The sequence below is a fragment of the Diachasmimorpha longicaudata genome, chromosome 1, assembly GCF_034640455.1.
Source record: "Diachasmimorpha longicaudata isolate KC_UGA_2023 chromosome 1, iyDiaLong2, whole genome shotgun sequence".
Taxonomy (NCBI): domain Eukaryota; kingdom Metazoa; phylum Arthropoda; class Insecta; order Hymenoptera; family Braconidae; genus Diachasmimorpha; species Diachasmimorpha longicaudata.
The window spans coordinates 7,851,270-7,875,307 of record NC_087225.1 but is presented as its reverse complement, the minus strand read 5'-3'; the positions used below and the strand labels follow the sequence as shown (position 1 = coordinate 7,875,307).

The 24,038-nt window shown below is 37.4% G+C and overlaps 6 protein-coding genes across 15 annotated transcripts; 3 read left to right on the top strand and 3 right to left on the bottom strand.

Moving 5' to 3' along the window:
• Positions 1-336: 336 nt before the first annotated feature.
• Positions 337-4,252, bottom strand: LOC135168001 (solute carrier family 25 member 3). The gene is made up of 6 exons (XM_064131813.1): positions 4,103-4,252; positions 3,821-3,976; positions 1,958-2,118; positions 1,547-1,783; positions 1,165-1,461; positions 337-1,033 (listed from the first exon to the last, which is right to left on the bottom strand). The coding sequence occupies exons 2-6, from the start codon at positions 3,957-3,959 to the stop codon at positions 806-808; spliced, it is 1,062 nt and encodes a 353-aa protein (XP_063987883.1). The 5' UTR covers positions 3,960-3,976; positions 4,103-4,252; the 3' UTR covers positions 337-805.
• A 158-nt stretch (positions 4,253-4,410) lies between these two features.
• Positions 4,411-16,010, top strand: LOC135167967 (hippocampus abundant transcript 1 protein). Of its 8 annotated transcripts, none has more exons than XM_064131763.1 (8): positions 7,212-8,714; positions 9,206-9,607; positions 9,960-10,181; positions 10,296-10,579; positions 12,697-12,988; positions 13,408-13,603; positions 14,256-14,311; positions 15,343-16,010. In XM_064131763.1, the coding sequence occupies exons 1-8, from the start codon at positions 8,580-8,582 to the stop codon at positions 15,343-15,345; spliced, it is 1,590 nt and encodes a 529-aa protein (XP_063987833.1). In that variant the 5' UTR covers positions 7,212-8,579; the 3' UTR covers positions 15,346-16,010. The 8 variants fall into 8 exon arrangements, with proteins under 8 accessions (XP_063987810.1, XP_063987833.1, XP_063987843.1 ...); XM_064131773.1 differs by having other exon boundaries at positions 7,214-8,714; positions 13,408-13,582; XM_064131731.1 differs by lacking the exon at positions 15,343-16,010 and having other exon boundaries at positions 7,215-7,465; positions 7,534-8,714; positions 14,256-14,777.
• Positions 14,763-17,532, bottom strand: LOC135168014 (TBC1 domain family member 7). Of its 2 annotated transcripts, none has more exons than XM_064131840.1 (5): positions 17,394-17,532; positions 16,956-17,294; positions 16,541-16,825; positions 16,347-16,476; positions 14,763-16,267 (listed from the first exon to the last, which is right to left on the bottom strand). In XM_064131840.1, the coding sequence occupies exons 2-5, from the start codon at positions 17,192-17,194 to the stop codon at positions 16,154-16,156; spliced, it is 768 nt and encodes a 255-aa protein (XP_063987910.1). In that variant the 5' UTR covers positions 17,195-17,294; positions 17,394-17,532; the 3' UTR covers positions 14,763-16,153. The 2 variants fall into 2 exon arrangements, with proteins under 2 accessions (XP_063987910.1, XP_063987904.1); XM_064131834.1 differs by having other exon boundaries at positions 16,956-17,305; positions 17,394-17,526.
• Positions 17,533-17,689: 157 nt separating this feature from the next.
• LOC135167991 (uncharacterized) lies at positions 17,690-19,895 on the top strand. Of its 2 annotated transcripts, XR_010299957.1 has the most exons (4): positions 17,690-18,513; positions 18,813-19,031; positions 19,252-19,702; positions 19,775-19,895. XR_010299957.1 is itself a non-coding variant. In XM_064131796.1 (3 exons), the coding sequence occupies exons 1-3, from the start codon at positions 17,690-17,692 to the stop codon at positions 19,547-19,549; spliced, it is 1,341 nt and encodes a 446-aa protein (XP_063987866.1). In that variant the 3' UTR covers positions 19,550-19,788. The 2 variants fall into 2 exon arrangements, 1 of the variants encoding a protein (XP_063987866.1); XM_064131796.1 differs by having other exon boundaries at positions 19,252-19,788.
• Positions 19,896-19,922: 27 nt separating this feature from the next.
• Positions 19,923-21,382, top strand: LOC135168026 (uncharacterized). Its single transcript, XM_064131853.1, has 2 exons — positions 19,923-20,228; positions 20,458-21,382. The coding sequence occupies exons 1-2, from the start codon at positions 20,074-20,076 to the stop codon at positions 20,858-20,860; spliced, it is 558 nt and encodes a 185-aa protein (XP_063987923.1). The 5' UTR covers positions 19,923-20,073; the 3' UTR covers positions 20,861-21,382.
• On the bottom strand, positions 21,197-24,027 carry LOC135168007 (uncharacterized). Its single transcript, XM_064131826.1, has 3 exons — positions 23,797-24,027; positions 23,570-23,661; positions 21,197-22,380 (listed from the first exon to the last, which is right to left on the bottom strand). The coding sequence occupies exons 1-3, from the start codon at positions 23,831-23,833 to the stop codon at positions 21,577-21,579; spliced, it is 933 nt and encodes a 310-aa protein (XP_063987896.1). The 5' UTR covers positions 23,834-24,027; the 3' UTR covers positions 21,197-21,576.
• Positions 24,028-24,038: the final 11 nt, after the last annotated feature.

The window sequence follows — 24,038 nt, the reverse complement described above, 5'->3', positions numbered from 1 at the left end:
GCTGCAAATCGTCTCATAAATAAAACTAAATAAAATCCCCAGAAAACCCCAGATATTCAAAAATGACCGCGGTAAAGTTTTAATCGAGAAAATCATCATTCATAGATTTGCATCAATGAGTTCAATGAATTATTGATATAAAATTCCATTAATTAATGAAATAGGTATTTAATAGGACGTAAAAGACACTGCATATCCACCTAGTAAGTGAACTCTGCCCCTCAACGTGTTGCCCTGACAAAAAATCCCTATGCATTCGAAATTGGAGCGAATTTTCAACTAAAGAATCTTCAAAGAAAAATGGTTCCTTATACGTAAAATAAATTAATTAATTGATATGGAGCAATCGTATCCACTTTTATTCACTGAACACCCTATGTACAGAACAACGGATTGAATATTTCTGCAATATTCAATATACAGAACCCAAAGTGGTAAATCTCAACCTGCGGAACATGACAATGCAACTGAATATTTCCATTGAGTAAACAATAAAAACTGATACATGTCTGCGAATGCAAAATTCATAATTTTTCAAACGCGGCAGTGTGACTCGCAATTATCGTTGAATCATCGAAAATAAAAAGAAAATAGGGTGAGATTTTTATTGAAATTAAGAATACTGAGCACTTAATGACGATTCGTTAATCGTAACTATCTAGGCGAGTGAAATTCCCGAGGAAGGATTTTAATAGATGTGAAATTTTTCTAAATTGTTTTTTCCATTTTTTTGTTCATCTTTTTATTTTTTTTTATTCATTGTCTATGCGGCGTTGGATACAACCGCGCCTGGAAATTAGGTTCCTTAGGCGAGCCCGTACTTCTTCTTGAGGGACTCAGGCATCTCTGGTGGTGGTGGTCGGGGCATACGCAGGTAAACCTTCACTGCATCGTAGATGAACCATTGAGCTGCTGTCAGTGTACCGATCATCACAATCCTAGGAGCGAGACCCTTCCAGACGCCAGCGAAACCGAGTTTCTTGAGTACCTGACCTGCAGACGCTCCTTTCTCTTGGTTGAGCTTGGAGACGACCTAAACGAACATTCAATGATTTTTTCACAACCTCCGTTATAACAAATATTAATGATTTTCATAAAAAATTCTGCCTTCCAAAATGGCTAAAGACCTATTTAAAAGGAAGTATTCTCCAAATCGTAACTTACGGAATCAGCAGGATGGGAGACGATGGCACAGAATACACCAGCGATGTACCCAGCAGCGAAGGTGACGACGAGTTGTTCGCCCTTGCTGCAAGACTCACGTGGCTTGGGTACAACATATTTGTAGAGAAGCTCAAGGGTACGTTCGAAGCATGCGAACTTCATCATTGTGTATGGGATTTGACGGAGCCAGAGTGGCACAAGACTCTTGTAGAAACCACCGAGACCCTCTCCCTCGTACATCTTGGGAAGTGCCTCTCTGAGGGTATTGGCGAAGCCAGGCATGGTCTGGATACGAACCTGCAGTTGCCAAATAAATAATGAAAAATACATCGACTTCCCCTTTACAATTCATTCACATTAAAGAGGTGGAATTTTATTCTACCTTGGCGGCTTCCATTGGTGAAAGAGCAATATCGGCGAAGAATTCAGCAGAAGCTGATGCCGCCAAATACAAACTCGTTCTGTACTCGTAGGACATCTCCTCACCGATCATGTTCGCGTAGTACACTTTGAAGACCTCATAGAGACCGAATTTAAACATTCCCTGCATGGAATACCCGAAGAAGGTGGGAGCCCAGCCCCTGGCCAAACCCTTCATTCCATCCTCAGCTAACGTCACCTGTTCAGTAATATTTGACATTTACCTTATCATACGCACTGATACAAATTCGTACTTTATTAAGCAATTTATGAATTTTCCATCAATTAATAATTTATAAATGTACAATCTAAATTGTTTAGAGAATCAGTGAATGAAATGACATTAAATGGAAAGATATATTAGATATATTACCTTGAATCCAGTGACGACGGATTTGTATTTGACGGGATCAACCTGAATACGACATTTCACCAAGTCAAGGGGTGTTACCATCGTATGGGTCAATCCACACGACAGAATACCACCAAGACCACATAGCAAAAAGTAGTGGTTTGATCCGAATTCACAGCTGTCTGAAAAGTTAATTTCGAAAAATTAGTTTTCCGTTTATCATTCTCTCAAGGGATGGCCGAACCTGCTGCCAAAGACCCATTCTCCAATCAATTGAGAGTTAACATTCCCTCGATTTTGATGAGAAAATTTAGGCTGTAGTTATTCCTTTGTCGGTCTGGAGAGTAACAACAGCCCTTTTCTTTTTAATAAAATGAGTGCAGGCTAATAATCAATTCATTGGAGAATGTGACGTGCACAACATTTTCAGTTATCCCTTAATTGTTCTTTTTGTATACATTTTTGGTTGAGAATTAATGGTTTAAGGCACTCAAAACATCTGTTATAGTTAGAAAACATGCATTTTTAACTCAAATGACTTATTGTGGAAATTATTTATTAATTATCGCTGTTAAATCATTTTATTGTTCATGTTCGATGATTTTGATGAGGAAATATGGACCATAGCTATTCCAATGTCTTGCAGAGTAACTGCAGCCCTTTCCTATTTATCAAAATAAGAAGCACAAATAATGAATTGATTTTTTAAAAAACGAAACAAGTATTTTCAACCGAATCATACAAATAAAGGACTGCAACGTTCCAGTTGAATTTAAAAAAGTAGTCCACCATAATTATCTTTAAAAAAATCGATAAACCTCGAATGATATTCTTAAATGATTTACGTTGAATAGGGGACACACCAATTCTCCAAAAAATGATAAAATACAAATAATTAATTCATTTTAATAATTTGCTTTCCATTAATTCTCGATTGACAATGAACCAAAAAAATTTCTTGGCCCAAACAATTGAGTAAGTGCACTGATATATTAATAGTCCCGTCAGAAGTTATTTAAATCCATTTGGCAGAACGTGAGATTGGTAACCCTGAATCAAGGCCGGTCAGCTGATCGATTGTCTAAACGCCTCGAGATTCTACTCCTCTACCGCCGGCTCAAGATCTAGGTCAATGCTTCCTCGAATATATCCACGCGTCCCTGACTCCCAAAGCTGCTCCAATTAACCATCATTTGACAATGTCATGACACAATCTGCACTTGAAAAACAATGGAGAATGCAGTATTTTTTGGATTTTCCATTTTTCTCTCAAGGTCGATAGATTCATACTCTAACAAAATGGTCGCCATTACGCAATGACACCCGCGCGGGCGCTGTTCCACTGACATGGAGATACATAGCTAACCCTTACTATCATCGAGGATTATATAATTAAGGAGCAACAATAAGTGCAAATGTTAAAGTATTGAATTTTCGTGCAGAAAAAGTTTTCCCTCATTTCGAAATAAAATTTGTTGTGGATCTAAGAGGCTCCCCCCAACTTTAATTCTAAAATTTCAACTTGACGAAGAGCAGAACATAAAGGTTCGAACGTCCTAGTCAAAAGAATAAATATGAATAAAATTTAGATATTCCCTTATGCACATTTGTACATACATACAACCTACATTGAACCTGGCACAGTCAAGATTGAAATCGTCAATGTGTCTTCATCAAGACTGTGAGGGTTTTACATAACACAAATTATTGAATTATGACACCTCATTCATTCAAGACAAATTATTCATTAATAAGTCAATACTCCTCTCGTAAAAACTGAAAAACTGCAAAAGTAAGGCTGATTAACGAGATTAAATCACTGCATCATGCGATAAATATGACATTTCACTCAACAAACTGTGTTTTAACATGGAATGAACTCACCTCCTTCAGCAACACTGAAAGCTCCAATTTTTCTGCTCGGAATCAATGACTTCTCCTCACTGACAGCCTGACACTTGGCCTGTGAAAAAGGCCCCGCGAAGGGGCTCATTTTGGCTGCTTCCAGCATTGACGACCACATTTTCAGTTACACTTCGCCTGCATATTAAAACCCCAATGAATTTCTAATTATCGTTCAAGCGCCCAAAAGAGCTTCCTCAAAAATATCTAATTCAACAAACTAAACGTAAATTACAGCTAATTGAATAAATCATTCTACCAGACCTGATACTGATGGACCCTTGTCTCCGCGATGTGGAAATGGAGTGGAAGTTGCAGGAAGACCTCCGAAAGATTAATCCCAAAGTCTTAGAGTAGAAAATCCTGAGACAACTAACTCACCTGCCCATTTAATCCCTAGATAAAATCCCCAAAATTCTCAGCGTTGGTGAAAAATCCCTAGGTTATCGCGGCCCCCATTGGCGATTCTAACCTACAAACAACCAACCAGAAATCTCAGTAATCGAAGGAAAAAAATGGGCGACATCTCTCAACAAGCTCAGAAGTTCCGAAAAAATCCACCTTCTCCCACGTTTTCCACCTCATCGGCTGGTTACCCGTGTGCCCCACACTTCAGTGATGATTAGTGGCAGTTGATAGTTAAAAAACAGTGGAAACCTAATAATAATGACATTTAGTGTGATCAAATGATCAAAAAGCTCTTGAAACTCGCCAACAAGTGATAGAACATTTTTGTAATTTATTTACTCCCGATAATTGACTGAGTAGACTATTAAAAATAATACAGATACGAGCAATGGATCGTAGTCTCTCGTTACGATATTGAATTATTAATGAAACTTAAAAAACGTAAGAGCTTGTGCGCTCAGTGCGTGAGTATGCCCGCGAGGGTGTCAAAGAAAATTGTTGGGATGATCATCAGGAGCAGAAAGAACATCATCAAGGATGGGGTCGTTACGGTGAGTTCTCCATTGCTTTTTCTGTCGTTCTATTGTTCCAGGTTCACTAACCTGACATCTCCTCAGTTATTGGGAGTGCTTCTAGGGCTGGGGATTAATTTATCCCTTCGTGAGCTTTTTTACCGGACGGAATATATGTGGAACTAATTCCGATGCCACATAGCATCCGCGACTCTTTATCGGCCTCCTTATCTGTCTACCTGGTGATTGGGAGTAAACGGTTTATCGGTGCAATGAGTTTTTTTTACTTTTGAGAATGACGGGCTTCCACGTTTATGTGACAATTGCCTTGTTTTGTTATTGTTTATCGTATTCTTTTTTGTTTTCTTATCAAAGGGGTGCAGTAGGAGTTCTCGCTGACGTTTGAGGCTTTTCTTCATTTCATTATTTTTCCAATTTTCACATTATGTCCAAGGAGAGGATTTGGTTGGATTTGGCAAAGTGTTTAGCTTCTGTTTCTAAGATTGCATTTAGATTTCAATTTTTTTGATGTCTGATTGTCCTTTAGACTTGTTTCCTCATTTTTTTGCACCTTTTGTCATTCATGACAAAACGATGTCTTATCAATTTGACTGTTTTTTTTTCGATTTGGAACAAACGGGTTTCTCCGTTTATGTGACAATTTTACAACTTACAATCACTTATTGTCATTTCATTTATTTCTTTTACCACGGAAACAACAAAATATTCCATAATCGTCAAAACATTTCAGAATTTTTATTGTTACATTTCTCTACGTTTTCAGCAAAAATCTGAGTTTCAGGACATTTAGTTCCCTTCCCTGCATTTAGATTTCGTATTTAGTATTTTTTATGTTTGATTGTTGTTTAATTGTCGCTCAGCAATAAAGATCTCATCATTTTCTCGTCTTCACGTCTTTTTCAGAATTCTCTCGTTTATGCAAATGGTGTGTTATCGGTTCCCCGTGTTTTTTCATTCTGGGACATAACGGATATCCACATGTATGTGACAATTTTCCCATCTTGTAATCCATTGTCTTTCTTTGATTCTATTACCAAAACAACTAAACGTAATTACTTCATCTTGTTCGCCCTCGTAAACATTTTTTTTCACTTTATCACCATTTTTTATGATATAAAGAGACAAAACCGCTCCATTCCCTTTCGCTTTCGACATTTAAAATATCATATACGAAATTCTGATCATCAATGGAACATATTTCATCAGTCGAGTGAACTTTCAAGTTATAGATCTTTTAGACAATTATGTCCGTCAAGACGATTGTGGACGTAGAAATTAAGTTTCTGAAAAATTCATACTCTTGAATCAATGTTAGTGGTCTGATTATTTCAGCAGACAATTTTTATCTTATCAAATAACCGGTTTTCCTCGTAATTATTATTATTACTCTGTAATATTGGTGACCTTGACCTCGTTGCTCAGGTGGACTGTACTTTCCTGTCATGTCTTCAATGATTTCCGTTATTTCACGTGAATGAATGGGAAATCAATTTTTATTCCATATTTCAGCCTTTCTGACTCTTGTGACACGTGTTTGCGCTGACATTCTTCCAATATGTCCTCGCTACTTCCCCCAACATAGCAATAAATAAATTCTCAAGATTTATTTTGCCAAGTACCCTTTGCGTTTATTATTTAAGAATTATTATTAAGAACCCTTAATTTATCAGTTTCTGCTGTCATCAATTTAAAAACACTGTTGCATTCTGCGAGCAGAATGAATCAGGTCACCCCAAGATCAATGAAATCATTTAATCAATTGATCTAATATTTTTATTTCAATAATTCTCCAATAGAATTATTTCATTAAAAAATCCTATAGATTTTTTATTCCTGTCATTATCACCAAATGAGACTCCGAAGGTGGATGAATAAAAATTCCATTACGAGCTTATTAAAAAAATTAATTCATCCGATAATGAAATGTAAAAATCCTCAATGAAATAAACAGCTGTTGTAATGCGTGATGAATGATGCTGCAACAATCTCCTGTCTCCCTCAATCACTCCAACTTCCAGCCATATCAGCTGTGACTTATCTCCAACCCATTATGTCACCGAACAAGGGCCGCTGGCTCCAGATTCCCCATTAAATCCGATCACAAGTCACGTGAAAAGGGGGGAGGGGGATGGGTACCGTCATGATCATGACATCCAAATTGATTCAATGAGAGCGAGTACCTATTCTGCAATGATCGCCTCAAATTGCTAAGTCCACGAGTCGATTTCCCTGGAAAATATTTCTCACTGGTTAAAAAAATATCCATAAAAGCCTATTTTTCATGAATCCAACGAAAACCTTGACTTCAACCCCCTAGGTTATTATCTCTTCCTGCTGAGTCGAGAGCATCTCCCGTTTCGCGCAGACTCGTCTTTCTCTGGCAGGCGCACTCGCTCCGACCAGTTAAAAAGAAAGAAACAATGAGGGAAAAAAACACGAGAACAGGCCAACGGGTGAGATCACCCACACACTCGGGGTAGGGTCGGCAATGCAGTGGTGCGCGGTTCGTTCGAGTAGTAACTGGCCACAGCTTGTTGTCGATAAGCCCGTGGATGTGTCGAAAAGTCCTTGCGACTGAAAGCTCTCAAAAATTTTCACCAAAAAGCCCATCAACGACAGCTTCAAGGAATAAAAAAATAATTGTGGAGTGAAAATCGTGTGGGGAGATTGCAGTGATGTTCGAGCGGTAATTCATAAACGTGAGACTATCTGGACCTGCTCCAGCCACTGGGAATTTATCCATTTTTTTTCCAGTGATGCTGAGTGATGTAGAGGACCACTTGTTACCAGCGATACTCTTTTCCCCGTAGATCGAATGATAATGGCGTGTCCGTTGAAATATTGATCGTTTCAACCCTATGATTTACCGAGGAAAAGGACTAAAAAAGGTGGTGAAACGAGACAGTGCCCTGGTGACGAGGTATCCGGGTCACAGGGATAATGCGTTCAATATCTAGTGGAGGAGTAACATCAAATTATCTCATGTTCATGCTTTTCAATAGCAATATCACACTATGAGGATAGCCTTGACATAATCACAAGGTCTCCTCACTGATAAATGATTAAAAGTCATCAGCAGAAAAATTGAAAAAAAAAAAAGAAGGAGGATTTTTCTATTTTTTATACGAGAATAAATCATTGTCACCCCTCCTCTTTCCCCGAATCATGTAATGATTGATGAAAGGAAGAATGTCAGGTGACCGTGAGCGTCAGAGATTCAGCTGGGAGATGAAAAAAATCGCAACTAAAATAAGCCCTCGTCGTTTTCTATTTTCCCCCCTCAGCGGATTTCCGTGGTGCATCAGAACTATTCGGTAAACCTTGATCAACATCTACCGATAATTCGTCGAAAAAATTCAAGAGAAGAAAAAAAAAACAAAAGAACCGTTTTTCAACGATTAAAATTGACAAGTTCCATCATCTCGTTATCACGAAGAGCACTGACAGGATTAATTCTTTGAAAGAAATTTTTATGTTGTGTGTAACGCGGGATTTTCACCACAAAAAAACGAATTTGTAAGGGACAACGAGTGCAAAGTTATCAGTAATAAGAGGAACTGAAGAGCCCCAGGATCATTTCAATGATTATGAGTGAAGGACTAGTAGATATAATGCACCAGAACAAGAGGTATCAGTCTGCAATGAGCTCTAGCATCTGAAAAACTAGCAGGAGAAACGTGATCTTGAATGATGCCTCCTTGAGAGTTGAGCACTGCTTTTATTTTTTTTTCTTTTTTCTTTGAATCATGGAGGTGAGTTTTTACTGAGTCCGGGGCCCCCCTTCAAGTGGCCAGGGTGTCATGCCCCCGGGGGCTAAGGGTGGGGCGGAGGGCCTTGATCCCTCGTGTTCAGAGCTACACGTGAGCGAGGAGATATCTCCAGTTAATATAGCACCACCCCTGAATCTCCTGCAGAGATGCTACCGACATATGAAGGTCAGACTGGCAAAATGGAATTATCTTTAATAATTGCCCACGGCGAAATTTCACTGAAAATACTTGTGAACTTAATAGAAAATTCTATTGGGTTTCTCTTGAAGTTGTGCTTAAAATTCCATTAGGGGTTGGAACAGTCTATTGGAGATTTCCGCAGATCCACTGCGGCATTTGACAGGCTTTAACTGCCTCATAGAAAATAATTTATCACAAAAATTAATAGGTTTCTATTTAATTAGCAGAAATCTTATTCCCTTTTCATTAAGAAAATGAAAGAAAAATCTGGTAATGTTTGTGAATGAATTCTTGGCAAAAATAAATCAACAGAAATATTCTCGTACCCGATGTCTCCAATAATATTCGAAAAAAATGCCCTGTTTTTCATTCTCTCAACTTTCTAATGCCCTGAGAATTGGTTCACGTGTCATCATTAAATAGCTCAGACTAATGGACTCGTTTAACAACAGATAAATGATGTTTTCTCTTTTCAGAGCTCGGGAATTGGAGAGGCGAGTGTCTACCATGCACTGGTTGTGATATTCTTGGAGTTCTTCGCATGGGGACTCTTGACAATGCCAATAATATCGGTATTAAATGAAACATTTCCAGATCACACGTTTTTAATGAACGGTCTGATCATGGGAATAAAGGGAATACTTTCGTTCCTATCAGCACCGTTGATCGGGGCATTGTCAGACGTATGGGGAAGAAAATTTTTCTTACTCATAACAGTTGCATTTACCTGTGCACCAATACCACTTATGAGTATTAATACTTGGTGGTTTTTTGCTATGATATCCATAAGTGGGGTTTTTGCCTGCACTTTCTCCGTTGTGTTTGCATACGTTGCTGATGTTACTGAGGAGAGTCAACGATCATTGGCTTATGGATTGGTTAGTATTTATCTCGTTCTTGTAGATAATCATGGATAAAAGAATTCGTAGAAAAACCTAGGGAGTTCCGCAGCTTTATTGCGCATTTGTTTGCAAAAACTATTCTCGACAGTAATTTTTAATGATTTTTCTGCTCCATTTTTCTTCTCTTTTCATTGAAAAAAAAGCTTAGACAACAGTCGCATAGAAAAATTCCACTCTATTGATTTTGTGTACAGAATATTTTTTTATGAGAGGATTTTTTAATGAAAAATTCCAGAATGATTTCCCTGAATTTTCTACAAAATTCTGGTTCTTCTATAAATTTTTGTAATTTTAATATTTTTGAGTGATTGCTTGTGGTTATTTCAAGGTGTCAGCGACATTTGCTGCTAGTATGGTGATAAGTCCAGCTCTAGGTGCATGGACAATGACAACTTATGGAGAAAATCTAGCTGTTGCACTGGCAACAGCAATAGCCATACTCGACGTATTCTTTATTCTCGTGGCTGTACCGGAGAGTTTGCCAGAAAAAGCACGACCTCCTGTTCCAATTTCATGGGAGCAGGCTGATCCATTCGCCGCCTTGGGAAAGGTAGATATTGATATGAGTTGTCTCGACATATATTTGAGAGTATTTTTCTCGCTGACAAACATTGTCTCCCCCTTTTGTCAATATTAACCGGAAAAATGATGGTTTTTTCATCAGGTGGGAAAGGATCACACAATTTTGATGCTGTGTGTCACAGTCTTTCTGAGTTATCTACCGGAGGCTGGACAGTACAGCTGTATATTTGTGTATCTAAAACTTGCCATGGGCTTCTCAGCAGCAATGGTTGCTGTTTTCATTGCTGTCGTTGGTATTCTCAGTGTTGGGGCACAAATTCTTTTGGGACCTCTCATGAGAACTCTTGGAAGTAAACACACTATCATGCTCGGCCTCTTGTTCGAAATGCTGCAGTTAATGTGGTATGGCTTCGGTTCACAGACTTGGTAAGAATATTCACTGAATTTTTATACAAACAATAGAGCGTTAGAAATGTGTTATTGATATTTTCTGGCAGTTTATGGACGTGTTTAGTTGAAAAAAATACAATTTCCCGCATCATAAGCTCATCTTGAAGTTCAAGTTCGAAAAAGGCGTAAATTTTATTGTATTATTCATCAAATGTAAGTCAAAGTGTGTAGTCTGTTATTCTTATTCCCTTCGGTTTCCACACCCCATTGATTTTTCCTCGCGGAAACTTTCTTAATTGGGTCAATGCTGCATAGAATCGCGTGTTACAAACGCAGTTGGAAATTAAATTTTTTGACTTTTTTCCTCCCCTCCAATTTTCTTCTCCCTCGAGTCACGAAAAGTCAACAAACCTCCCAACCGTGAATAATTAACAGGAATTATAATGATTTGTCACTGAATGATGAGCCCGTTAAATAATACCTTCTTACTTGATACGCATCCTTGAAGTGCTTACGTGGCGAGCCTTATAGTCTCTTCCGTTTTCAAGTAAAACGCGTCCGTCCGAATCCCACACAAATCGATTTTTTTTATTGTATATCTGGAAATCTTTACTTCGGTTACTTTGTTGACTCAGGCCAAATCGATTGACAATTTTCTTTGTTCCTGTTCATTTCCTGATTGTATGCTCACGCGAAAATGTCATAGAAAAACCTTGCGAATGCGTTAGAAAGCTCCATTGAACTTCTGTTGAATTCATCGATAAGAATTTCCAGAATTTTTTTTACTCTATTTTTCCTTTTTTTATTATTTAAAGAAATCACACAAGAAAGCCGAAAACGTTTGAGTCCAGGAATTTTCCAGAAAAATAATTGTGTCGAAAAATCATACTCCATTGACTGTTTGTTTGATAAAACAACCAAAAAACTATGAAAATTTGATCTCGTGAATTTGAGTGAAGAAAATGTCAGTAGAACGAGTTGTTCAGGAAAACAACATTCCATTGATTTACCTTCTAGACAATATACGGTATTGCCAAGAGAACCATCACATAACATAACATTTCAATAGATATCGAACGGAATTTTCTATCGAATTGTTAAAAATTCGGTTTCCTATAAATCATGTTCTTACGTGTGTGTGCGCATCGGACAATGTTTCTGAATAAAATAGAACACACTGAACGACAATTTTTTCACACGTCTATTCAATTTTATAAGCATCAGCAACCTTGAACAACATTTTCCCCCCATTATCAATGTTTCAAAGCCGCAAAACATACCACAAGTTCGATAACAATTGCTCGAGCCACCGAGAAGTGAAGAAAAAAACAACTAGACTACATTAATATAAATTCAAACTGACAATTGATTAAGACTGAATGGGCAAACGTGCACAATTGCTTCAGAAATGAATCCAAAGTGGTCATTGGAGTCTACCAGTTTCTCTAGTTACAAGCATTCCGATTGACTTGTGTTGATGTACACGTTTCGAGTCGATGGGCATATGATCGGAAATGCTATTTTTAAAGCACAGACGCACGAAGATTTTATTAGAATCCCGGTGAGACCTGTCACGTCATTGGTTCGAAACTCTAATCAGTTATTATTATAGTCATCGATAAATCGATTGTCATTAAGTGACATTTTAATCAAACGGCCAAGACGTCTGCTCCATACTTTGAGGCACAGTTAACACAAGATGAGATCATGCAGCTAGAGCTGGCATTAAAAAATACGAATCAAATTTAACTCTTGTGTTAAAACGATGAAATCACTCTTGATGCCACATTCGTTTCGTTGCATTTAGCGACATTTTCTCCTCTAAACTCTCGCGTATGAAAACAAATCCATAAATGATAATTTTTCTATCCAAATTATTCTGTTAATAATTTTTCAAATACCTCTCTTTCATTTGATTATCAGTGAAGAATAAAAATAGACATAGAGCTTTAAAAAAAAAGAAAATTTACCATAGAATAGCGCCATAAGCTCTACATTCTAGTAAATACTATGAATATCGCTTTTTAAATAGCGAAAAAAAATCGCAAGAGCTGGCTTTGTCTAAAATATCTAGATATATATTCCTAGAATTTCATTAGCAAATTATTAACCTCCCACGAAACTCGATTAAAAATTAATGAAAATATCCTCAGGATGATGTGGGCGGCTGGTGTATTAGCATCAGTATCAAGCATAACGTATCCAGCGATATCAGCATTCGTGTCGATGCACTCAGATGCTGACAAACAGGGTCTCGTTCAGGGAATGGTAACTGGTATGAGGGGTCTCTGCAATGGCCTTGGACCAGCTATGTTTGGTGTTATATTCTATTTGTTCCACGTCGATCTCAATGACGATACACCGTCACTACCTCTCAAATCATCATTACTTGATGATAGTAATAGAACAGGGACTGCAACGCAGCATGTGGATATCATTCCCCAGGTAAATAGATTGTGATGATATTTATGTTTGGAAGTGTTAACATGTATTTTCCGCATCACTAAAATCTTTTCAGAAGTCATCAATCCTTACTCCTATGGTATTTCACGAACAGTATCTTCTGTTTGTTGAATTAATGGAACGAGATGAATAAATTCCACGGAGACGGTCTCCTTATTTAATGAATATCTCGTAATGCAGTGAACAATTATAAGACAATTTTATTGCAAACATTTTTGGGAGAGCACAATGAGGAGGGCTGTATTAAATATCCAGACAGAAGTCATCGTAACTTGATTGTATATAACAATATTCACCAAAATCAAAATAGATTCATCTCATTTTATTAATTTTAAAGTGACTTTTTTTCGTTGATTACTTTCAAATTCAGAGAAAAATAATCAATAATGTTTTTTGTTGAGATAAATCATCATTTTGATATGATGATGAAATTTCAGCTGGTACCAGGGCCCCCCTTCGTGTTCGGCGCACTATTGGTGATATGCGCTCTACTCGTTGCTGCTTTTATACCCGAGTCAAGTCCAACAACAACAGGTCCATTGCATCACCACTCTTCCACATCGCGGAGGCCATCCGGTAAATACGCATATCAGAAATGTACGTTACAGGTTTAAGTGGATGAAACGAAAATATCAGGGAATATACTTCAGGTGGTGGATTAATAATGCTTTTATCCAATTATAGATCGATCTGATGATTCCTGATTATTTCATTTCAATGCATAAATATTTTAAAAAATCAAACCATGTGTTAATCAATTCATGAATTTTCCCATTCATTGAAAATTTCATTAACTCATTAATGACCTGGCTGATAGAAAAAGAAGTAATTTGAACCATAGATTGATAAATTGTGTGGATTCACTCGATACTTGTTCCGTAGAAAAATTTATCAGTGTATTGATCGATTAAATATTTAATTATCAAAGTGATTAATGAGCTCACCGAACAATCCATGAAATAACTCCCCAGGCATGTGACAAATGGCTTGACTGATTAACGAATTAAGTAACTAATCAGAGTATGTCCATTTCCTCAAAATCCTGAATGGATTTATTGATGAATACATTCCCTCATTTTTTAATTCATCTCTGAATTAATTTACTAATTAATGACTTAAGAGTTCGACAAATAGATTGGTCAATCAATGAATTGGCTAGTGATTCAATTAATCAACAAAATGATAATTGGATGACTTAATTCAGTTAAAAAAGATATCCCCAACTCAGAAATTGACGTTATAATTTCAGGTTTATCTCTGGATGTTCATTACGAGCCGGAGAGACTCGGTAGTGGGCGCATAAAGGTCGGTCCACTATCGCCCCTAGTCGACAATTCTAATTCAGCCGCCCTCTAGCTGTTATTAACCCGTAAAACCATCATCATGCACCGAGACGAGGCCTATCCTGCCAATAGGTCGAGGCCACAGCCCTCCGGCTAAAAATTGTCCCCCCCCCCTCCCCCAGCCAAAAAAAAGCTTCACGTGCGCACGTGATACGTGAAACGATTTTTTAGTCTATCGCTTGAGACCGTCAATAAGAGAACGAAAAAAATTCCTTGAAACGAATAATAAAAACACTGTGAATTGGTGGGATTATAATTGTTGGTGAATCGGCTATAGGTGCTACGTAATTAGCTTCTCGCCGAATGCACAAAATAATTTTAATTACAGGTTTTTCATGAACGGCCGTTGACGAGTGCACGATCAGAGTCGCAAACAGTATTTTCACTAGATTAAAAATCAAATTGTTGAAGCATTTTTTTTTTTTCAATTACAGCCCCTGATTTACTCCGTCGTCGCGTTTTCGTCATCTCAGCATCGTAACCTGGCACTTGATAACATTCGATACATGTGAAATATCGATATTGAACATTGGCTTAAGAGAATAATGTCTCCCGAATTTGAAAACAAAAAGAAACGGATATTTTGTGATTTTTATCGGTTTTTGGATCGAGTTGATTGAACAATCATTAATTTCACTGTTCTTTGGAAAGTTTTCTGTTCAACTCGCGGTTGTCAAGTGATAAAACGTCGTAAGTTGATTTTTATCATTTTATCTCATACGAAATTACCTCGAGAATTTGTGATATCGACAAAGCGATTTATTGAGGTAAATTTGAATGATTAAAATGACGAATTTCACTCAATCCCTATTTCAGATTCCTATATTCAGAACAATCACATCTTTCTGCAATTGCCTGCGAGAAAAAATGAAAATAAAAAGCAAACCATAATTTTTTTTATTATTTTTGTATCATATATTACATTCCTGCTAGTAAAAAATCTCTTTCTAGATTCTCTGGTCCTTAATCTTTTCCTTTTTCTTTGTCGTGCAGTGACGAAGCGAGAAACGCGGAAGTTCTCCAAGCCAAAGATCGATTAAGTTAAATAGCAGCCAATAAGTGAGTGAAAAAATACGTTTTGGGACATTGTACCGACGAAAGAATTTAAAAAGTGCGTTAGACCTGAAAAAAACACATTTTAAATAATTCCTGGCACGCTCGAGGAGCTCTCCTGCTGGCATAATCACATGCGTCAATTGCTTAAAAGTGCTCCCCACGTGTCTCAAGGGAGAATGTACGAAAATAATAATTTTAGTATAATAGTAATAATAGGAAAATGAGAGATATGAGTCACGTATGGAGAGATCTTTGAGTTGAGTGCTACGGCTAATTGATTTAGGATCAAATATCAAATTCTCGTGTTGAAATGAGGAAACGTGTCTTTTTTCATTTGTAGAGAATCACATTTTGCAAGTTGTCAATTTTATGTTCGTGAAAAGGGAATGAACAAGTAATACGCAGCTCTACTGTAATTATAAAAACGTCATGATGAAGTTAATAATTGCGAGTATAAAGTTGTGGTCAAGAGGATGCCTAGTTTAAGGTGTAGAGATCGATTTGATGACTAAAAATATTGTCAATATCGAGTGAAAAAAAATGTACATGTACGATTTATGATTGCAACAGTAAAAATAAATTATTTTTAAGATAAAGGAAAGAAAGATTTTCGCTTATTAACTACTCCCCAATTACCCCACAAATGAGTTAAGAATGCTTTGACAAAATATCACAAACAATTAATTTATATTTATTCATATTTTCATAGTAAATTTGTAGAAATAGAAATCAGACTTTTAACGAAGTATCACGCATTTGTTACGTTTGCGACGTTTGGTGACATTGTCACCAGTATTGAACCACTTTGTTGCCACAGTTCTATTGCTTTGTTGACGATCAACTCTGACGTTTCTTCGTTTACCTGCAATGAATGCAGTAAAAGCGATGTTTCATTCATACTTCAAGGCATTAATTGGAAAGAAATAAAAAATAATCCTCACATGAGATATTGCATCCAAAACTCCATCAATACTTTCACACTGCAGTAGAACTCGTCTGAATGTTGTGAGAATTACAACAGCAACAAAGACTAGTATTTTGTACGCACCGACAGCCACTTTATCCCAAATTCTGTAAATAACATTTATGCAGAACTAACTCATGAATCTATTATTCGGCCAAATATGTTTATTACTTCGGTATTGATCCATCACTTATGATGCCAGCGAAGCAGGAGGAAAACCACTCGTCCAAAGGTATATTACTTAGTGCCTCGAATTTACTCAGATATTTGTAGAGTGTGGGATCTTCCTTCTCTAGTAATTGGGAAGTGCATTCCAGGAGTTTTCCAACGTCCTTGTGAAACTTCTGCACGTGGTCCAGGAAACCACCCAGAATCCAATACATGTCTACCATCTTCTCGTACTCGTGATCACCTTCCATTATGTACCACAGGCTTTCTGCCATTTTACTCATTGCTCTAATTGATTTAATTCGTATATTAATTAATTGTTGCTCAATGCATACATGCATTTATTTTTCGATAAATAAAAAAAATTATTGACTAGTGAGTGAGTCCAGTTATGATCGTTTATTTAAAGTATTCCTACCTGACAAGAGGGGATTCCAACTGTGCACTTAAATCAATCTTCGCTCTCCTTGTCCTCAACAGCCACATCATCAAAAAAACCCTATGAGGCTTGGTCTCCTCGTCAACAATCTTCGTAACCTTCAATGCCCTCCTCAAATCCTGGAACTCAATCCTCCTCTGCATCGAGACAAACTCACGGCTCTCTGGATAAATGGGGGTAATTCCAAATAGAATCTTCCAGAGGAAGTTCCTGTGCATAACTGGCACTGTGAATCTCAAGCAGAAGTGCTTCAATTTAGCAGTGTCAAATGGCCTCTCCTTCAGCAATATCTCCAGTGATTTCTTCTCTTCGACACTCCTGAAGCCGACCTGTCAAATTAACAATGGAAAATACAAGTCTAACCTCCATTCTCCTAATAATTTCGGTGGAAATAATGAAATTCCGAAGTTTCCACACCTTTTCGTAATATGAAGATCTGAAATTCCTTTCGTCTGTCATGTCTCTACTAATTAAATCAGTAATAATAATTATTTCATTGAAAAAAAGGTGTGAACTATATTGACAAACAAAAATAAACGTCAACCGGACACTCCACTCTCCGCCTGCGCATTTTCAGTTGTCGTCCATGTTTATATTCTCACGAGTGTGATTGGTTTATTCGAAATTAGATGTTGAAGAATTGACGACAATAAATGGAGAGAAGAAAGTGCAGTAACACATAATTACTGGTTTACGTTACAATTAAACACTCGATGAATTCGCCTCAAGAAGATAAAACATTTGAACATAAACAAGTGATTGAAATTTCCGCTAGTGGAAGTGAAACAACAGATAGTCTCTGCACCCCCTGCAAACGTGAGATGTCTGGGGCGGTTGAAGACAAAGAAGAAGGTAACAACGAACATCCTGACGACGTCCTTGATGACTTGCTGGAGGCTTCAAAGTCCTTGTCTCAAGTCAGTATTCAAGACAATGACATTGACTTCCAAATTGACCAGGAAACACTGTACGACCTGGAGAATAAAGCACATTTGAGTAGACCAAAGGATTCGAAAAAATCTTCTCAAGAGCTGGCGACTGCTGAACAGATCAACGAATATTCTTCTTTAGAGAAGAGCAACGATCTTGCAGCCGCGAAGGTTGATAATACTGTCTCATCGGCCATCGACGATGTATCGAGTGATGAGTCTGATTTCTACCTAAGACTTTCTTCTCTTCATCAAAATACTGTTCCTCAACCATCAACGATAGCTCCACAAGAGCCCCAGGTCTCAACAGATGAAGAGGAACCGCCCCAGAAACGTCTGAAGTTGCCTGAGGAAGTTTCGTCAGAAAAAACCACGGAGGTTGATGATAACACCGATGATTGGGACACCGACTTTCCTCCAGAGGCAGAACTACAGAAGATTGATGACACAGTTCGAGCGTTGACCCACAATAACCTCGAGGAATCGTTACTGAAGAGAGGGAAAGAGTCTTGCCAACTGCCTGAAGTCAACTACGAGGAAATTACAGAAAAAATTATCAGCAGAAAGAGAGAATTCATGAATTTGGTCGATAACGTCTATGAGGCGAGGTGAGTATAATTAATGAGTAGTAATAAATACTGACTGGTTCATCAATGTCTTCAGTATCGAATTTTTACTGAGACATTTTCCATGGTAACTCCTAGACTGAAATTTTCGAACTCTCGTGAAACGGAATTACCTCTGTAATGAAAAATGATGTAGAAAAAATATTGTCATTCGGTAAAGACTGGATAGCAAAAATTGTATTGCAAAATCCAATTTGGTTGAAGAAAAATGTCATAATAAATTGAAGTGTTATGTGACAAGACAAAATACGTGACAGTATTGTTTGAAATTTATTTTTCAGTTGCTATCTTGGTAGAATTAAGGAAATCCTTGCAACAGCTCCTCCGTCAGGTCCAGTAACAATTCCCCCTCCGCCAAAACCCAGTGGATATGAGCAGCAATTTGATTTTCCTGATCGCAGCCGATTTCCAAAATTGCCGATTACGGTCGCATCTTCGGGGAGTTTTAGGAATAATGAGTTGAAGGAGAACCACCTCCCAAAGTCACAATTAAATGCTTCGTGAGTTCACTAAAGTCCTCCATTTATTACGTTCAATGATGATTCAGTTGTAAAGTTGCAAAATACAATCCTCGTTTCAGTGGTGATGAGGTTTTTGATTCAATATTTATCGACAAATGCCTATTTTAAACTAACGAACAATTTACCTGGATCAAAGATTCCGTTGGTATTGTAAATTAAAAAAAAAGGTTCAAAATGAATTACATAATTTTTTGTCCAGATCTACTCTGGGAAAATCCAGGAGATCAACTCGCAGGATAGGACCAATCAATAGCACCACAATCTTGAAGCCCTTATCAGCAAAATCTATGAAGAACAGAATTGAAGTTGCTCTGCCCAATAGATTCAAGAAACAGCCAACTATTGAAGAGATGTTTGGAACTGGTAATAAGGAGAATGAAAAAACAGCTCGAGAATCAGGAAAGTCGACTGAGAGCTTTGAGAAAGACACTATCAGTGACAGTGGCTCCATGTACAATTTTAATCCCCTCGTTCGTGCGAGAAAGCCAACGAAATAATTTCACCATCAGAATTGAAATTCTTCATTGCAATTTATTCCTTATGCGTTTTATTCAGGATTTAATTGTCCTCGAAAAGCTACAAAATAAAGTGATGATATCTCATGTAAATACCTTTCGTGATGATTCGTTGAATATCACTCACATTAATAGGTAATTGTATTTAATAATAAAATAAATCAAGTTGAATTATAAATATAAATAATTAACAAGTCTATGGTGAAGGATACTGGTCAAGTTGGAAGTTACAATGTTTCCCTGAGAATCGCTGCAAATTACCCGTATTATCTTATAACATCCAAGACTAAAATAAACGCGGGCAAAAATGGCCTCCACGCCATGTGACTGACCTTGACAGATGCCCCCTTGCCCCTGTTCCAGCAGTTTGACTAAACGTAAACATAACCTATACCTGGTGTGTCACCTTTTCATCGGATTTGTGCATCAATGTCAACTACTTGATCATTTGCAGGCACTTGGGCCTGTCCTATCACCAATTCTAGTTTGGTGTTAAAGTTATCAAAATGAATAAGGACTTAACCTCCAGGCGTACTCCCTTGAGAAACAGCAGCCTGGCAAACAGGCCCTTTCGATCTCCATTCGCATCAGTGACGCCTAAAAGTGACGTTAAAACATCATCCCCTGTAATTAAATCAACTTCGACACCTATTACAACTGTGTAAGAATTTTTGTCTTCTTTCTGTTAGAAAACCGGTTCTTCCTGTTGCTTTTTGGGTTCCTTCATCCTAAACTCATTGATGGCTTAATTACTGACTTAATTAATTAAGTTGATGGACTCAATGATAAATAATCACATTGAGTCAGGTACGAAGTTGATTGAACCTGATGAATGAACTAATTAATTCATTTGCGAGATCTCTTAATAATTTATAAATCTTTCCCATCAGGCAGAATTCCACCCCGAAAAGGGCCTCAGTCTTTCCTGACAAGTCCCAAATAAAGAAACGAAGAATCGACATTGAAATCTGCGATGATAATCGTGAGAACAAGCCATTGCCAGCCCCCTCAAGGCTCCAGCTGTTGAACCTGAAGAAGAGGATTCGCGACAAAAGACAGGAGATCGACAGTCTCAAGGCCCAACTGGCCTGCAGAAAAAAACACAACAGAGAAGATTTACGTGAAGAAATCAACAGGTGGAGGAGTGCCTGCCAGAGTGCTCTAGTTCAATTCCAGAAGGACTGGAACGAGACCAATGCCGAGGGGGTCTATTACGACATGAGAAGGATCCTAGCAGTGCTGAATATTCCCGAGGAAGTCGTAAAGTTCCCAGATGAGGCTGATTTAACTTAAATGAAGTAATGAGGTCTATCTTTGCTTTATTAATTGTTAGTTATATTTTTTTATTGTCACGATACACGATTTTTTGTTTGAAAATATAGAAGAGTATATAATATATGGGAAAATATGATATTAGTCCAGGGTAAGACTAATCATAGTTCAGAATATAAGTATTATTTTGTTTTGTAACATGTTTAAGATTAAAAACGAAATTTCATACTGTAGCAAATATAATTTGTCGGAGAATGGCACTCTAATTCGGGTAATTTCTGTAAAATCTTCGTTATTTCCAAGTTATTAGTTTATTTGAAGCACAAGTGAGGGAAGTTTTTCAGCAAAAAGCCGGAGTGAACAAAATTCAAATAATACTTTATTTTCCACTGTATAAGTTTATACTTTTTACAGAGCGAAACATCCGAAATTATTTTCAGTAATGAAGATATTCTGCCACGAATTAAATATCGAAATTTGTTCCAGCCATCGGCTGTTAAAAATATAAGACACAAATGAGACAATTTCGTTAAAAATTATTTTTTTCTATAATTCACCAATTCGAGAGCTGTACTGTGGATTTCATTTATTCGATGCTCTAATTAACTCATTCGTTCGCAGATAAATCTGCAAATAAATTAATAAAAAATAACGAATCCCGGTGGTACCTCAATTAACTGCAATAAATAAATTTTCTAACATCAGGCCAGACGAGGTCGCGAAAACCCTAATGTCTCTCACGAGTTCCATTCATTCCCAGATCTCTGAGGCTGAAGGGAATCAGTCCTGTAGTTCCAATAATACTTGACATCATCAATTCGAATCCACATATATCCAAATTTGACAGATTTTCCCAGCTTCATGGCTTCCAATCCGATTTCCCGGAGTCTCCTGTGGAGAAACCTCTGCCCAGCAGTCAAATCCGGACGAATTTTGATTCCCATGGGCTTAAGAACCGCCTGATTCTTCTGGATCTCAGCCTTGGCCTCTGCGCTTTTCAGTTGCACCAGCACAACATTATTATTTTTCCCCATCACTCGAGCAGATGCCACACAGTCATATAGGTTCAAGTGCTTCTCCAGTAACTCTGAAACCCTGGACGTCACGTCTTCCTCGAGAACACTCAGCCCAATGATAAGAATATTTAATCTTCGTTTTTCCCTATCTTCTCTCTCATTCTTCACAATCATCATCCTCAAATGGCCGAGATACGTGCTGGGGATATTTGCTACTGTATTGGTCTGGACCTCTCGTCTTTTAATTTCCTCCAGAGCCGATTTAATCTCAATTAAGAGGTTCGTTAGGTTTGCATTGGACTGCTCCCGCGAACGGTTCTCGTTAATTCCAGTTCGTAAATTCTGGGTGTCTTGTCTTAATTCTCTTACTAAATAGTTTTTGGAGGGTAGATCGGGTTTGGGAAGCTCTTGACTTCGATATGTCCAAGTGTCAGAGGAGGTTGTCTTCGTTGAGGGACTATCCTCGAAGAAATTAACGATGCGAGGGGACTGGGTGTCTGTTGGCTTGGTGTAATTTCTTCTTGACTTCAGGAAAAAGAGAGTAATCATCAGTTTTGAGGTAGACGAGAGTTTTAGGATATACACAATTGGGTGACGTGGCCAATAGATGAGTTTTCAAGGCATATTACATGTTCCTCGAATTAAACAGATGATTAATGAAGGCAAAAGTTACTATGCATAATCGTGAATATTATTTCAAGTCCAAATAATGTGAGTCGAATAATGAGAATTAAGAAAATCCTGAAATTTTCACTAGATAAATCGTTAATCTTTAACATGCAGATCATTTTTATCAAATTGTTTATGAGAGTTTTAATGGAACATAAAATCATCTGTGAAATTATCGTGATTATTTATCCATTGGTCAAGGTACCCCAAGTGGAGAAAAAAATAAACCCAGCATTTGTTGAATGATTTATTTCAATCCGATTAAAAAATGTACAATTTTATTTTTCGTATCATAAAATTAGAATTTATGTGGCCTAAAGGGATGATCCGGATCAAACAGTTTAGGATCATGCATATACCCTGGATGTTTATTATAAATCGCCATGAATCCACAGTTCTGTGCCTTCAATATTTCTCTCTCCACTTTCTCCTGTTTAGCTTTACAGAGACCAGTTATGTGTCTTCCGTAAATTCTTCCTGTGTAGGAGCTTTGAAATTGAGACAAAAGCCGGACATTCTTGTAATCAGGGTCAATTTTCAATCGACACAGAATGCAGACCTTTTTCTCCTTGGTGTAAGGATTTTCCTCAAGTGTTATGGGCTAAAAAGTTTATTCCACGCATTAAAACAAATAATAATGAACGCACGAATTACTTCTTCAACTCTTCGTGATTAATATAACATGCAAAAGCGCCTTCCAGGGGCATTGGTTTGAATAATTGGCTTAAACAATAATCAACTAATAAAATCAAAGGAATATTGAATGCAGGATATTTCCTGAACTAATGATGCAATTTGGATGAAAGAAAATTGGTTTTGAAACCGGAAAAAATCTTGAAAATGGAAGAAAAATGAAAATAGTTGACTCAGCCATCATCAAGATATTAATAATTGAATCGCTCGGTTCCTCTATCATTCGGTAATTGGATAATTATCGAAGGGGAATAAGCATATATTGGACTTCTCATGAAGGCGAAAAGTCGACAACATTCTCTCGAAATTAAAAAAATAAGTATGTAAACCAGGATTGACAAATTCAACTCACAAAATCATCATCATCCTTCTGTATCTGTGTCTCCACTTTATCCTTATTGACATCGTTATGGACAAGTCGATAGGATGACCTCAAATAATCCCCTGTAACATCAATAAATCCATAACCCAACGCATCAAATAAAAATCTCAAAAATACCATCAGTTGAATCGAAATAAAAAGCATTAGCACTGAACATATTGAGGTTAGGTATTTCCCGAAGTTGAAGGTGTTCTCACTTGAATATTTGAAGATGTTTCTCACTAAATTCGCCATCCTCTCCCCCAAATGGTCCAGGAGGGGTCAAACAATATTAGATCCCAAGTGAATTGTCTTTATTTCAGTCAAAGCTCTGAAGATCTTCAAGTCGGATTTTAGATCATTTCCCGATGTTATTATATTTCTTTTATTTTCTCGTGCAGGCGGATCTCTTCGGGTTGAGAACCCCTCTCATTTCGACCAATCACAGAATTTGTTTACG

Bases quoted from the DNA above. Each gene is read 5' to 3' on its own strand.
- LOC135168001 (XM_064131813.1), bottom strand. From the start codon at position 3,959: ATGTGGTCGTCAATGCTGGAAGCAGCCAAAATGAGCCCCTTCGCGGGG. The intron at 1,462-1,546 runs GTAGAATAAAAT...TGGCAACTGCAG, and splicing joins CACCAATGGAAGCCGCCAAG to GTTCGTATCCAGACCATGCC. The intron at 1,034-1,164 runs GTAAGTTACGAT...ATGTTCGTTTAG, and splicing joins TCTCCCATCCTGCTGATTCC to GTCGTCTCCAAGCTCAACCA.
- LOC135167967 (XM_064131731.1), top strand. From the start codon at position 8,580: ATGCCCCCGGGGGCTAAGGGTGGGGCGGAGGGCCTTGATCCCTCGTGT. The intron at 9,608-9,959 runs GTTAGTATTTAT...GGTTATTTCAAG, and splicing joins GATCATTGGCTTATGGATTG to GTGTCAGCGACATTTGCTGC. The intron at 10,580-12,696 runs GTAAGAATATTC...AAATATCCTCAG, and splicing joins GGCTTCGGTTCACAGACTTG to GATGATGTGGGCGGCTGGTG.
- LOC135168014 (XM_064131834.1), bottom strand. From the start codon at position 17,435: ATGACAGACGAAAGGAATTTCAGATCTTCATATTACGAAAAG. The intron at 17,306-17,393 runs GTGTGGAAACTT...TTAATTTGACAG, and splicing joins GATCTTCATATTACGAAAAG to GTCGGCTTCAGGAGTGTCGA. The intron at 16,268-16,346 runs GTGAGGATTATT...CATTCATTGCAG, and splicing joins TTTTGGATGCAATATCTCAT to GTAAACGAAGAAACGTCAGA.
- LOC135167991 (XM_064131796.1), top strand. From the start codon at position 17,690: ATGAATTCGCCTCAAGAAGATAAAACATTTGAACATAAACAAGTGATT. The intron at 18,514-18,812 runs GTGAGTATAATT...TTTATTTTTCAG, and splicing joins GATAACGTCTATGAGGCGAG to TTGCTATCTTGGTAGAATTA. The intron at 19,032-19,251 runs GTGAGTTCACTA...TTTTTTGTCCAG, and splicing joins AAGTCACAATTAAATGCTTC to ATCTACTCTGGGAAAATCCA.
- LOC135168026 (XM_064131853.1), top strand. From the start codon at position 20,074: ATGAATAAGGACTTAACCTCCAGGCGTACTCCCTTGAGAAACAGCAGC. The intron at 20,229-20,457 runs GTAAGAATTTTT...CTTTCCCATCAG, and splicing joins TCGACACCTATTACAACTGT to GCAGAATTCCACCCCGAAAA.
- LOC135168007 (XM_064131826.1), bottom strand. From the start codon at position 23,833: ATGGCGAATTTAGTGAGAAACATCTTCAAATATTCAA. The intron at 23,662-23,796 runs GTGAGAACACCT...TTGATGTTACAG, and splicing joins AAACATCTTCAAATATTCAA to GGGATTATTTGAGGTCATCC. The intron at 22,381-23,569 runs GTGAGTTGAATT...TTTTTCCTGAAG, and splicing joins AGAAGGATGATGATGATTTT to TCAAGAAGAAATTACACCAA.